General features: G+C 47.9%; 2 protein-coding genes across 2 annotated transcripts; both read left to right on the top strand.

Annotated features, from left to right (window-relative positions):
• Positions 1–2107: 2107 nt before the first annotated feature.
• PtA15_8A575 (uncharacterized protein) lies at positions 2108–2440 on the top strand (the record flags this gene model as incomplete). The annotated part of the gene is made up of 2 exons (XM_053172018.1): positions 2108–2230; positions 2294–2440. The coding sequence occupies 2 exons, from the start codon at positions 2108–2110 to the stop codon at positions 2438–2440; spliced, it is 270 nt and encodes an 89-aa protein (XP_053023224.1).
• Positions 2441–12420: 9980 nt separating this feature from the next.
• On the top strand, positions 12421–15274 carry PtA15_8A574 (uncharacterized protein; the record flags this gene model as incomplete). The annotated part of the gene is made up of 5 exons (XM_053172017.1): positions 12421–12451; positions 12671–13246; positions 13596–14811; positions 14894–14946; positions 15048–15274. 5 exons carry the CDS (start codon positions 12421–12423, stop codon positions 15272–15274), a joined length of 2103 nt encoding a protein of 700 aa, XP_053023223.1.
• Positions 15275–15300: the final 26 nt, after the last annotated feature.

Here is a 15300-nt window from a genome sequence, read left to right as displayed (position 1 = left end):
CTAAGACTTCCCCTGAGTTAGGTGAGCAAGATCCCTTTTCCATTCCTTCCTTCCTTTTTCTCTCTCCCCTTTTGTAGTTAGTAGGGAAGTACTAAGACTTCCCCTGAGTTAGACCCTTTGCAAAGCAGATACAGAGGTTCTAGAACTCCCCCTCGTGCCCCTCGCCCTTGTCCTTGCCTTGTCAGTGAGCGCTTACACTTTTTTTTTCTAGACCTTCTTGCCTCGCACCCCCATGCCATCAAACACCGGCCCCTCGCCTCAAATTCTACTCTCAATCGCTTGCACCCCACATTGCCCATGTCCACCAGGAGGACCACATCATCCAACAATCTTCTCCCCATCACCAACCCCGAAGCCTTACTACGAGCGGCCAACAGAGCAAAACAAGCCGCAGCAGCTGCGGAGAAGCAGAAACAGGACGCCCCCCACAATAGCAGCCGCCCTCTAACCACGGCATCCTCACAACCCTTACTAGCCGCCCAGCCTATCCCCATCACCGCCCCGCTGGAGGTACATTTGTGTCCCCCATCGCTGTCAGAATCTCTAATCCTTCCACAAGCGGTGGGATTGCCCAGTAGTCCGGCGACCTCTCTCTTCTCGGCCAATAACAACATACCACCTGTTGTCACAGCGTGGTCGCCTGTTGATCCCGGGTCCATCAAAGCTCCTCCGCCACCAACGGGAACTTTTAACCCTTCCTTATCCACGCCCCCAGCACTACCAGCACCAGCCAAACTTCCACCTCTCGCAACAACCACCCAGACACCAGCGTCAAGTAACCCCCCCGCCCGGCCACACCAATGAACAGCCAACCAAACAAGGGGAAGGCATCCAACTCAGATGCAAAAGAGACAACCCCGATCCCAACAACAACCCCCGAGCCGCAAGGTACAGGCGCTGGACCAGATGGAGCGGCAATACTCCACCAAATGTATCAAATGACGATGCAAATGCACCAAGCCAGCCTGGACGCTCAGAGAGCTGCCAATTCGAGAGCTCTAGCTTCTCAGCAAGTGGCAGAAGACCGGGCCCTGGCGGATGCAGAGCAGTTTGCAAGACTCAAAGAGGCATTGATCCGAGCGTCAGCAAAGAAAGACAAACTGGGGGGGGAGGGCCAACAAGCCAAGATGACCACATCGACCTCTGTCGGTTCCGCACAGCGGACGGCCCCGTGTACACTGGTCCCTATCAAGAGACGGAGCCGTTTCTAAACTGGATATACGGACTTGATATCTTCTTTGATACAAAGAAGGTAGTGTCCAATGATGACAAAGTAAGGATTGTGGGGACCCTAATCAAGGAAACAAACCTCTTATCCTTCTATTCCAACAAAGCCAAGAGCTACCTGACCAAACCGTGGAAGGATTTCAAAGAAGCCCTCTTTGAAGTCGCCCTCCCGATCCGCTGGCAACAGGGACTCAAAACAAAAATCTGCAACCTCAAGATGGAAAAGGGAGAAATGTTCTCCCAATTTGAGTCGCGACCCCAAACCCTGCAGAGGATGATTAATTACAAATCAGACCCCCTGATTATCTCGGACATCAGCCTAGCCAAATGGATGACCCTTGGCCTCCCGGACGACCTCCAAGCGGATGTGCAAAAATTCAAACTGTTGGAGGTAGAACCCTTCAAATACAACAAATTTGCAAAGCGGGTCTGCACCTTCTACAAAGCCCTACCGCAACAAGTAACCACCAACCGCGCGAGATCTCAAGCAAACACTCAAACAACAATGGGTAGTTACGTTACGCTACGTTACTGGGGCAAATTTGGTAGCGTAACGATATTCGTTACTACAGCAACCCGTCACGGTAATTAGTAACGGCAAAATATTAGGGCTGTAGATAACGTAACTTTGCTTTTATCAGCCATCTGAAATCTTAAGATAACGCAACGCCTGGTAACAAGCCATAACGCGTGGTAACGCATGATAACGCATGATAATGTTTTTGACCACGGCCAAAACACCTTTGGAGTGGTGCAGTCCCATATTCAACTGGGCACTTGCAGTGCCTAAGCAGACTGGTTGGACAGGCAAGATTTTTCATCCTGGTCTACAAACAGCCAAGGCAACAGCATTCCAGCCTCAACAATTTTCAAGTCCAACATGAATCCGCCAAGCCAACCAGCCAAACCGCTCTCTGGCATCCGTGACGAAAATGCGGCAAGCAAAGGTAACACCTCTGATCAGTCCATTTTTCAACCACGCCAATCAACACAAGCCTTGTCAGTCCTTGGAGCATCAAATACTGCGTCAAAAAGAGCAGGCGCCCCCTCATCTGATTCAGCTTAGTCCACTGCGGTGTCCAAAAATCCGAAGCGCAAACAGAAGAAATCACGCGGACAGTCCTCGCCTCAGCCTGCCACAGAGAAATTGACTCAAAAGCGTGTGAAGTCTAAGGCAAGTGTGGCCATTACACAAGCACAGGTGGGTAAATAAGTTGCATACACACTTATAAGTTTAATCCAACTGATCACTCTATTTTTTGGGGGTCAGGGATCTCCAGGCAGGTGTGGATGGGTACAATTACGACCAGGATTCCGATGGGTCAATCAAAATCCAGCCAAGAGAAAACAAGAAGCCCAAAGAGACTGTGTACAACAAGGTCGTTGATTATTTTCACAATCCAGCGTGGAAGCAGGGGGACCCGCCAAATACAAACTTAAATTACAAATGCAAGTGGTGTGGCCAGAACACTCGGGGCCATATATCATCACTTGGAAATCTGAAGAGCCACCGAGATGGATCTGCTCAATCGGAAAAGAAGAGTCGTGGTTGCCCCAAACGAGACGAAGCAAAGAAGTTGGGGGCAAAACTACCCCCCACAGTTGGCAAGCGCAATCTTCAACAAGCCCAGGGTGGTGGCGACTCAAAGCAAGCCACCATCAACGGATTTCTTGAAGTTAAGATGGTTTTTTCCAACCGTGTACTCAATCAACTCATTATGTTGTGGCAGATTCGACAGGCGCTGGTGTGGTCCCGCATTGAAGACAGCATTCTTTGAGCAGCTTTTCAATATTCAAATCCCAAGGCTTGTCTCTACGGTCGAAGGTGGGCAGCTGATGAATCTAAAAAACTGTACTTGATGCTGAAGACCAATGTTTTTGATGAGTTGAAGGTTTGTTTACGCATTCCTATTTAACTTTTTTTGTAAATCCTTTTGAATACTGACTTGTGTCTGACTTATTCCACATCTCTACCCTATAAGAATCTTGACACTTAATTCACACTTATCCATGATGTATGGACCACAAAAGGGAACCGCTTTGCTTTCATCGGTGCCGCCGTGGCTTATATTGATTCAAACTGGGAATACACTGTACGCCACCTGACCTTGAAGATGATCCCCTGGAAACATCTTGGTCATCTCTTAGCATGCCCCATCGCTACCCTCCTCAATAAACAAAACCTTTATTCCAAAATGCTTGCACAAACTACCGACTCTGGATCAAACAATAACACAATGGCAAGGGAAATGTATGCATTACTCAAGGATGATTACACTCCAGATTCTTGGAATCCAGCTACTATGCACGTCAAGTGCTTCTGTCACAAGCTTGCGTTGATTGTCAACGCAGGCCTGGCATCTTTGTCTCTCAAGACATTGCCACCGGGCAAAGCTAAGGAGTCTGTACTTGGTTTCTTTCCAGTCCTTGGTAAGCTAGTCAAGGAAGAAGAGGAAAATTGTGCCAAAACACCTGTCACACAACTGATATCCGAGAATCCAAAGGCCTTCACGCATACCTGTGACGACAATGAGGGATCTGAAAGTGATTACGGTAACGCAGACGATGAGCTGTCAGATGATGATTTATCCCCTGGGAGAAAGAATGTTGAACAGAATATCAAGAATCAACCTACTTCATCGCATACAAAGACTACCCGGCTTCAAAGTCTCACCCAGAAACTTGATGTTGTGATTAAACAAATAACTCAATTGGCAGCGCAGCGGGCCAGCTTCAATCGCGTGGCAAAGACTTTAAACCTCAAAGTTTCCCCGCTGATCGCCGGATATGGAATCCACTGGAATATTAAATACCAAAGCCACCGGAAAGCCATCAAGGCTAGAGAAGTCATTGACTTCCTATTAAAGGAAGATCAACAACATAACGAAAGCCGAGTGTTTGACAATGTTTGGTTTGCTCCGAAAGACTGGAAAGAGATTGATAACTTGAATAGAGAGCTTGAAGTGGGTTGTTGTTTCTTACTTGGTCTGTAACTGTATGTAGCTAACCCCATATCAAAAATCTCAAACAGGTGTTTGTTGATCTCACTGCACAAATGGAAGGCAACCAGGCGACCGGTACCCATGTTCTTCCGAAGTATCTAGAGCTCAAAGAATATATCACCGGAAAGTTGTAGCTCTTGCAAGAGACAGACTCCTTGTATCCAATGTACCATGCCATGCTCAAGAGTGTCGAAAAATATCTAGACAAAGCAATGCAATGTGAGACCCTCGACATTCTTGCAACAATCATGCACCCATGCTACCGGATGGAAATCTTCAAGCTGGGATTTGGAGAAACCAGCAACAAAGTCAGCAAGTGCCTGGATTTGCTCAACCGAAAATTCCTAGACTACAAGGCAGAATCAAACATCTGCCACACATCAGAAATCACGGTCATTGATAAGCCATCAAATGATATGCCTATGTTGCTCATGGCCCGCCTTGCATCTAGGACAATCCAGCAGCAAACTGCGCATGAAAACAAGGTCAATGTTTTCTTGAAGGTGGACCTTTCCTTCAAGGATGGGGATATTGATCACAAATCATCCCCCCTTGAAGTGGTGGAAAAACAACTCAAAAACGTATCCAATTCTTTCTCGGATGGCTCGTTCATATCTTGGATGTTTGGGAAGCTCATTTGCAGTGGAGAGATTATTCTCCGCTGCTTCCAATGTGTGTAGCAGTAACTGGGGTAGATTGCTCCCTTCCACCTTGTCTTGCAGCATCAGCAGCCTCATGTGGCTACGCGAAGCGGTGCCTCTTACAGGTGAATTCGAGGTGACGGGAAAAAATTTGGCAGCATTGGTTCCCTCAGCACAAAAAAAATAGTTCTTTAATTTTCTCGTTACAAGTAGCCAGTAACGGCTGGTATCAGTAGTAACGTAACAATTGAAAACCAGCTATTTCTGTTTCTTAAATAACGTAACAATGATATTTCCATGTGATCCAAAAGAAAATGAGAACGTACCAAGCCACCGTTACCAGTAACGGTAACGGTAACGGTGAAAATTCGTTACGTTTTTGTTACGGTACCCGTTACCAGTACCGTAACCACCCATTGTTGGTTTGAGCCACGGTCTAGACGGAGATTTAGCTGAGAGTTTGAGTAGGACTGCAGCGTTTTGAGTGCAAGGACAGACTGGTAGCAACGCAGAGTGCAAGGACAGACTGGTAGCAACGCAGAGTTAGGTGAGCTGGGGCAGCGGAAGCGGACGTCATCAGCGGATGACATTGGGGTGGAAGCTCTGGGTAGAGACTTTCTCCAGAGGCTAGTTGCGGGGTGCGGGAGAACAGGTGTTGGAGATGTGCTAGGCTGGGAGGCAATGCAGGCAGAGTTTGTTAGTGCGGGAAAGGAGGATGCGGGCAACATTGGGTGGGAATGGAGGAAGGCAGGGCGGAGATGGAACTGGAGGGGACGGCTTTTCTCTCACTATTCTAGCATTCTACTTACTACTCTTACAGTACCAACATTGTAGTAGCTGTTTTCTTTTGTGTCACTTTACGGATTACAAGCGTTCGGAGAGTTTTTACCTACCCTAAAATCATACCTTTGCGGAGTTCTTGTGTGCGGAAGCGGAAGTACAGTTGAACCCTTTGTAGACTAGGAGAATCTTATCAGACTCACAGAGGAGTGCTGAAGGGATTTGTACGTTGGGGAGTTTCAGTGCCAACTACCAAACAAGCCCGGAACTATTCTAGAAGGAAGGTGGACACTCAACTTTACCTATATGTCCCGCTTTCTATTGAACACCATCCCAGAAATGTAAACAATATCAAAAATGGTGCAGAGGCTCTTGAGGGAGATTGATTCTAAAAAAAGTCCCCACCAGAAGTCATAATTCTCTCAGGCCACGGGGTCCACATACACCACGGGGCGCATTCCTGGAAATGTGCTGCATCCCGCGGACGTTTCTGCCTGAGAAATGTCCAGAGGATGTCCGTGGAGCATCCAGCAGACGCAAGGGGCAATGAGCATCACTCAGACGCTTCCGGAAGCGTCCGAGTCTTTGTCCTTCAAACCATTGGGCGGACATCAAAAATTGCCGCCGTCCATTGGATACTCTCAAATTGAGAGTGTCCAATGGACATCTCGACAGTCCAAACACACTCAATCAGGTCATCTCTTGATGACCGGTCTGTGCCGGTCATCGAGGGAATCAGGTCTCGCCGGTCATTCAGAGGACTCAGGTCTCCTCTCGATGACCGGTCTGTGCTGGTCATTGAGGGGACTCAGGTCTCCTCTCGATGACCGGTCTGTGCCGGTCATCGAGGGGACTCAGGTCTCCTCTTGATGACCGGTCTGTGCCGGTCATCAAGGGGAATCAGGTCTCCTCTTGATGACCGGTCTGTGCCGGTCATCGAGGGGAATCAGGTCTCCTCTTGATGACCGGTCTCTACCGGTCATTGAGAGGGTCTCGCCGGTCATCAAGTGATGGACATGAGACAAAGCTGTCGACTGTCTCCGTTGAGAGTGTCTGGTGGACACCAAAACTTCCATCGGACACTCTGGCTATAGTGTCCGATGGATGTTTGGAAACGAGTCTCCAGTGTTCTTTGGTGGTTGTGTGGGCCCCTTTAGCATAGTTGGCATGTCGTAGCTGCTGGTAGCAACTGCCTTGTCACTTCCACACCCCTACCCACTCCTGCAATCGATTCCGGGTCTGCTCCCCCACGACCTTTCTCTCTGATTGTTTGCCGCACCCGACCCTCGGGCCACCCGCAGTCAACCACCCGCGATACAGTCAGGTCAGCCCAGGCTGGCCTAATATTTTGACCAAAAGGGCATGGTGGCTGACATCCCGCTGATGTTTGCTCACCATCCAGCGGATGCATGCAAGAGAAACGTCCGCCATCGCGCAATGCAAGTGGCATCCAGCGGACGTTTCCTGCCGCGCCAGAGCTGGACATCTGCGGACATGTCCCAATTCATGTCCGATCAACGTCCGCGACGGCCCGTGCTGTAGCGTGTAAGTCCCTCCTTCAGAGGTTGCTTCGCTCCCCCAAGGAAGAGGGAATTAGCTAAGTTAGAAGGATTGTATTCTTTGGATTGAGAGGCTGGAACGGGTGTCAAAATTTTTGCATTTATCAAGGCTAAAAGACTGTCTATTCAGTTTTCTGTTGTTATTTTTATTACACTTTATAGCGCTGTTTTTGTATTTTTTTCACTGAATATCACTTCTGCTCCCGCCAAACTTGAGGGATAGCAAGTAAGCCTCTCCTACGGAGAGCGCTCCGCGCAGGACCTCCGTTCGAGTGGCTTTGTCAAGCTAGGCAGTATGCAGATCCAACATGTGCGCTTTGCGGTCCGCAGTGTGTAGAGTGACTGGGGACGTGTGCTCGATGCAGAAACTTCAAATCCAAAAACAAGATCAGAAGATTTTCAAACACCTTGTAATCCAACCAGATGAAATGGTTTGGGACAAGCCTGGACTAGCAGTAAGAGAAAGAGATGTACATGATCAATTATGAAGCTATAACCCGATAGCCTAACAGTACAACTGCCGTGTATAGCTCAAAGATTCGGGGCCGAGAAGTAGAAATATGTACACTTAATGAAGGATCTGCGATTTGCGTTCTCATACGCTTTACGCAAGACTACGAAGGACTGTATATACACTCTTACATGTCCCAAGCTGTCCCAATTTTGGAGGGATAGAAATTTTCTGAAATTTTTGCTGGGCGTGACCGGGTGCAGCAGGATGCAGGCATACAAACTTTCTCAAATTGAGGGGCACTATGGTAGATGGCGTGCCAATCGGCCGCTGGAAGAAATACAACGCAGGTAGGCGGAGAGCTCCTCTCTAGATTTTGACAAGTTTTTTGGTGCATACATGAGAGTAACTCGATAAGGGATAAAGGTCATCTGCCGTGAAAATCGAGGAAGATAGTTATTGAGAAAGGTTTGTGTGCACCTTTTGAGCCAGACATTCGCCGGTTCTTTCGAGCCGTGGCCAATCATTCTGCACTAAGTTTGCACCGCCCTGGATTATAAGTCAGCCAACACTTCAACCTATAGGAGTTTGTTTTCTGGGGCATTTTTCAATGAAACCCATTCCGAAAATTCGGTTGCGTGATTTTTTGTTTCTATCCGTCTAAACATAAATCTGAAGTTCTCATTGTCTAGAAACTCGTGCCATGGTTTTAGGTTGGTACATCGGCCATCCATCAGACGTTTGTTAGCTCGTTGCGAAGAAGACAAAATGTAGCATCGATGAAGGAAGACAAGCAATCGTGATCCTCGCCCAATCTCGTGCAAACTAGTAGGAACAAGAAGGGGGAAAAAACTCTAATTTAACTAAGTCCCACCCTCCTACAGGTGGAGTGGTAAAACACTGGTTGCATTGCGCCGACCGGAGGGAGGGGAGGGTCCCGGCGGGACAGTGTCCCCCCTCAAATAGAGGGACTTTGTTAAGTTAGGAAAAAACTCTACTTTTTTCTTGACTTGTGTTTCAGGCGAAGTCTTTCTGTGCTAAGGTGACGAGTGAGGGGTATTCTGGGCTGTCTCCTCGTTCTTGTTTGTCGTCCTACCTCCTCTTTCAAAGGCTTTTGTCCTGACTCTTGAAAGCAGCTACAGAGGAGTTCGAGGAGGCCGAGCAAGGCCGGTCAGGGAAATTTGAAAAACACAAATCAGAGAATGATTGCGCTTCTTACATAGTGCGTTGACCCTAACTGAAGATGGTTTTTCCCTCCGCCATCCCCTTTTCGCCAGTGGTCCTCATGATCTAAATGGATACACAGATACACATTATGCGTGCACCTGTTTATCTATCTGTTCGTTTGCACGGCTCCGGGGACATTATTGAAGAAAAAAAGTGGGGAGGGAGACATGTATTTACGTAATTCTGGATTGCATAGCTGCGGACTCGAGTTTTGTTTCTGGTCCTGGTACAGCTTTTCCCTGCTTTTCCTCTCCCTGAAGTTTGTTTGATGATTCTTCTTACCGGCAAGCTTTCCGATCAACAACGCTAGCCGTAGCACATGATTGGGAGAGTGACCCTTGAAGATAAATAAAAGATGCCGACATCATATTTATGCATGTGCGTGGAACTTGGCAGATATTTGTGTGTGCATATATTTATGCGAATAAATAAACTTTTGCTTTTCTCGTTGGTTTTATTTTTGGCTTTTTGTCCGGCCTGTGAGCTTTACCAAGTCTGATACTCAAGCTTAATTTCTTGACCACACCGAAATGTGAATCATGGAGCACTCTTAACCCATGAATCCAGGAGCTTCGGCCTGCTTCGTCGGAGCACTCAATCGACAAGTCCATAAAGCTAATTATCGGTACAAGACATCGGGTTGGCTCGATGACTTGGCTAAGTGCCACCGCATCAGGCGATGATCGCCGCCTGTATTTTTGACTTTTGACAGCTGGATGCTTGAGGCCCCGAGTGGGTTCGGTTATCAAACTCAGCGCAGATCGAATATTTCAATGGACCTTCCAAGTTCCAATTCAGTAGGCTCTCCTAACTTCCATCCTCTTACAAATTATAATTCAAATTTCATTCTCTCTCTCTCCTCTTCTCCCCGGTTTCTGTCCCTGTCCCTCTATCTCCCTCCTGTCGCCGCCAATTTCTCTTATTCAATTAACTCGAAAAAAATAAACTAGGAAGAAAAACTAAACAAGAGTCTTCCATCACAGATTCCTAAACTTACTTTTCGAAATATATCCCACACACAAACACACTCACAAAGTTGGTTGAAGCGTTGCTAACAACGGGTTAGTGTACACCCAGTGGAAAGGAGGACAGGATTGGACATTGGGATTTATCGGAAAGAGTAGGTGAAATCAAATCTTTTCCAAGCTTCCTTGTTTCAGTCTTGTAAAGAGCCACGATTTTTAAACTGTAAGGTTTCTCCTGCCTTTTAATTATGAAAGCTTGTCGCTTCCACATTTCAATTACTCTTTCCCATCTCCTACCCCTCTATCGTATTTCGCTCCTGGCTCCCGTTTCCCATCTCCTCTTCCCCCTTGGCGACCCCTCTCTATCTGCTCGCTGAGCTTCCATCGCCACCTCCTGTGGCCGATTCATCACCGACTCAATTGAATTGAGATTGGAGTATACAGATCAATAGATCTCAATCGGGGCACTCTTCAATCGCACCTTTTTGCCCTTGTATGCGGTTAACGTTCCTCTCTTCCTTGGATGGAATTGAGGCACCTCACAAACCACTTGGTGATTAGGTGGACTTGCCCTCCGGCGGGTATCTCGTGGCTGCCCGGATTGTGCAGTCGAAACTTAAAGTGACTTTCGTAACTTCGTGAATATAACCATTACTCTGGCGATCTTCAAGCATAGCAGTAAAATTATTCACCAGTTCAATCGTACTGCAGTATACAGCATGTCCATATCCTACACTAATTCATATTTCAATTGACAATTGAATGGACTCAATGCAATCGTTTTGTTTATCAGGGCTGTCTGATCACTAATTCAAGCGAGGCATTGTATTGGGTTCAATTCAATCCACCCGCTTCATGCATGTATCAGCGGGGCTTCCCAGACCACCGGCTACCTGCCTTTATCCTATCACTCGCGGACCACGGTCACGGACTGGAAGCTTTCATTCTCAACACTGTGGAAGTATCCTGTCTAGGTTGAATGATATCAGTCAACCCCGGAGGCTTTTCGCTCTAGCTTTCAGGCCTGCATACATCTTCTCAGCTAAAGCATCTGATGCTCTCCCGCGCGCGGTCCAGAGGAAGCGTATGCTTGTCTATACATATACGCTACTGCACGATTTTTGTGGGGCCTTGCTGGCCCGAAAAAAGCCGGCTTGCTTTCAAGCGGATGGATCACATCAAGCTTTTCCAAGCGTCTTATCGTGCTCGATCTCGATGGTTTTGGGTTATTCTTGTCAGATTCTGCTCTGGATGAACCAGTAAACGTGGTTCCCCCAGCCTTCTCATGTGGGAGTCCGTTACGATCGGCAACCTCTGCCTTCAACTACATATCGTACAAAACCATCAGGGTTGGAGATGCCGGATCGGATCCCAATCCATGTGTGGATGGAGGACCGCTGGATATGATCGAGCATGTCTTGATTGGGTTCGGAATTGATATGCTCCCGAGTCCCCACCTTGAATCTCTGCGCCACATCCGAACCACCGTTTGCCGTTTGGTTTTCTGCAACAGTCTGCAACTGTTCAACCGTCTGGGGGCGGTGTCTTTTGTCAGGCTGAGCTATGGGTTACGTAAATCACAGTCGAATCTTTAACTAACAGTGCATACAGATAACCTCCACTCTAGTGTTGCTAAGGTCAAAAGGCAACGGGGCATAAGGTTCAAATCTCTGTTCATAGCTTGACACTCAATCAATCTCCCATCCCGTTCTCAGTATTATCATTCTTTTTACCTTATAAAGTTACTCATACCAGATTCCAGCTAGATCAATCCAATCTCATCAGCGTCCATTAGCTCGATCTTTACTATTATTCTCTCATCCTCTTTCCTTTCGCCCTTTTCTGCTTCCGTATGGATGTTTTAGTCTCTGTTTCTGTCTATTGCTCTGGATTTTTTTCATTATTATCCTAGTCAGCGCCCAAGGAGAACGGTGCAGATAATGACAAACCATCTGATCAAGCTGGCTTTTTCCCAACTGGATCTGACCCCTGAATTGTGGTTGGCTCTGAAGATCAGACTTTTTTTCTTGACTTTTTCATCTTCTTTTTTTCTTGTTGCTATTTTGAGATATCCAACCAACGAGCCTTTTCCGCTCCCCAACACGACGGAGGTGTTGGTTGGTGGATGGTTTTCTGAGAAGGTAGCTCCATTAGATCGAGTCTCTTTCTGCTGGTTGGCAGCGCTTTTGCTGGCAGTGGTCGCTCTTCTAAACATTTATAAAACTAACTCAATTCATTCCTACATCCGTTCATCGTTGCGTCCTTTCTTCTCAGTTTCCAAGAGTTAATAATCCTGCTGGCCATTGACCAAACTCATCCGTAATTTGTTCTGACGCCCGCTTTCTCCCTTTACATAGAATTCCACAAGCGTTCAGTCCAGCTAGCCTCTCGTTGAGGTTCTTGGCATCACTTGTCACCCGGTCTTACTGGCAATCTCCACCTCAAGTCCGCATATCCCATTGAATCACTATCACCGCTACCACCACCTCCGTAATACCTCCAACGAGTCTTCCGTCCGGAGTAACTCAACACATACCCCTTTTTCGGCCTCTTCCGATACAAATCAAGATGGAATTCTATTCTTCTGATGTTTTGAATGGTCAGTTGATCACCGCGCCATATTAATCACCCATCTTCTCCTCATGATCCACTGCGCCCCCTTTTCCCCTCCCCACCCCATCTCCTTTCTTGTCTTCTTCTCCTCTGTCACTGTTTGTTACGATATATTGTATATATATTAGTAGGACAAATCATAATCAGCTGTCCCGAATCATCCGGCGAGTGCAATAAGCTGAATGGCCTCCAATCCTCTTAACAGTGTCCTCGACAGGGATCAACCAAAACTCCACCATCGGCTGTCCCTCGCCGCCATCACCGTCGATCCACCTCACAGGGGGCAATTACCACCATCCCACAACATGCCAAATCTTCGGCGAAACTGACCCCCTCGCCCGAGAGAGTGATACCAGCGCAATCGCCGCGGGGGTTTTCCAGACTTCACATTCCTTCCAAAACAATCGACCGCGCTCATCCGACAGTGTGCTCACTAGTTCGACTTCCGGACAAATTTTGAGAGCTGATCAGCAGTGTAATAACATCATCAACCCTACTACTCAATGTCTCGTCGGCAATCCCCACCCATACCAAATAACATCGACTGATCAACATGCTCAGATTTCACACCTTCCTTGTGAAGATGTCACCGAGCCATCCTCCATCCTTCACTCCGAGCTAGACTTCCAATTTGAGGAAATCCAGGCTTGCCCCGTGACATCCGACTCGATTGCTCGTCCACCACGGTTGAGTTTGAACTTGGGCGGCCATGACATCTCAAATTCTCTGCTGGATGCCAACCAACATTCCGCCTCCAGCGCGGCAGCGACAACTGTCACATGTAAGCCGGTTTCACGTATTCGCGAGTCTTGCGCGTCCGTTTCCTATCCAAGGTCTCTCCTGTTGTTCCTAGTGATACTTGAATGTCTTTAAACCGAGTTTTCAATCGGGTTGAAGCTCACCACTTCCAAAGGCAGTTTGGTTGAGTCTATTGTTGCACTGGAAGACATTGCACACTACAATAGTCTTGTTTGGGGGATTCATTTCCGCTTGTTTCCTTGGCTTCTCTACACAATTGTCTTCACGATCAATTGAATCTGGTTAAGCAGTCACTAACATCCTCCTCGATGCCTCTCCCTCTCCCGTTGTTCTTCCTTGCCTCTGCCGCCGCGGCTCCTCATCCTGTTTAGCCCATGGAAACATGATCGGACTGGGCTCTTGCTACGTCGATTGTAATGACTTGGGTGGCCTTCCGTTCCAGTCATCGGTAGTCGACCATGCATTGATGGGATTCGAGCCTACCTTCAATTTCCAAGAGCATCATCATTCGGACCATGAGGTGGATGAAGAGCGATCGAATTGCAGTCCCACCGCGCTTTCCCCCTTCAGTCCTCATCAGCAACACGCCGGCCAGGACAATCAGATCCAATTTCACAACCAACAGCAGGCCGGTTGGCAGAGCTTCCGGAGCAACTCCTCGGCCCTCGAGGATGATCAAAACCAGCAGCCCCTCAGTCCGACGGAAATGGCGGCTCTGAGATCCTCATCACCATGCCTTGCGCATTCCACCAACAATCTTTATTTCGGCTCGTCTCCACTCTGTCAGTATACTGATTCGGGATCAATACCCCCACTGGCCATGGAGCTCTCTCAGTCGCCTACAATGCTCCGGACCGGCTCGACGGCTTCAGAATTCTCGACCGGCTCATCTGTTAATTCGACTGGCGTCAACCCGATTCACGTCAACCCGCTCAGTCAGCCGGTTACCCCGCAAGACGACATTTTTGCTCCACTGAACGATCCCTTTCACCAGCATTGGTGGGCGAGCCACAACGAGAGCCAGAGCGTTGAATCACTTGTTTCTAGTCTTAGGGCATCAATCGGCCAGCCTCTCCAGAATTCTGCCGACCATGAAGCTGGTGCCAGGATGCCGTCAATCTTCGCACAGCCCCTCAAGGTGACCACGAGCTCGCCGGGGGAGCAAACCAGCTCGGGAACATCTTCATCACCATACAGCAGCATATCTCAGCCAAACAAGCCTCCTCACTCGCCATCTTACCACCTGGGTGCGAAAACTCGTCGTAGCTCCCATCGATCAAGTCTTTCGAATCATAATCGGACTACATCTTCCAAAATTTCATCACGGCCATTCCTCATTGAACCTGATTACAGTCGCCTGCCTACAAAACGATCCAGGGGAAGGAGACCACCCATATCTCCGGATCTAGGCTTACCTATACCTGATGGACATCTTTCGATCGGTTTGCAATCGGTTCCAGGCGGACAAGCGTTCGATCCGAACCTCAATCCGCACGCGGAAACCGTCAAATACTGTGAATTGACAAAAACTGGGAAACCCAAGAAGATTTTCATCTGCCAGGTCAAAGGGTGTGGAAAATGTTTCAAGTAAGCTTCTTTTTTTGTTTTTTTTTTCTCTCTCTCTCGTGATTCTCCAAAAGCATCGGGTTAAAAAGTTGTCCTTCTTTAGGCGAAGCGAGCATCTCAAGCGTCATGTTCGCAGCATCCACACAAACGATAAACGTAAGTACACCGACACGCTGATTTATATCGCCTACTGATCCGTATCGTCGAGCTGACAAGCTATTTTCTCTCTCTCTCTCTGTTATGAACTACCAATCTAGCCTACAACTGCCCCTGGATGGCGTGCATGAAATCGTTCAGCAGACATGACAATCTCAACCAACATTTAAGAGTACACAGGGTAGAAGAAGGAGGCGAAGTTCTGAATGGTCTGCATATCGGAAGCGATGGCGTGTTAAGATCCGATCTCGATGAATCACCCGTTGATCCGGTTGTCCGAGGGTTAAGGGACGTCGAGGTGCTCGATCGATTCATGGTCGATGAATAGATCAACGCTCGATTTTCATCGACGGC

The sequence above is a fragment of the Puccinia triticina genome, chromosome 8A, assembly GCF_026914185.1.
Source record: "Puccinia triticina chromosome 8A, complete sequence".
Taxonomy (NCBI): Eukaryota; Fungi; Basidiomycota; class Pucciniomycetes; order Pucciniales; family Pucciniaceae; genus Puccinia; species Puccinia triticina.
The sequence above is the reverse complement of the archived record's forward strand: the minus strand, read 5'-3'. Positions and strand labels throughout refer to the sequence as shown.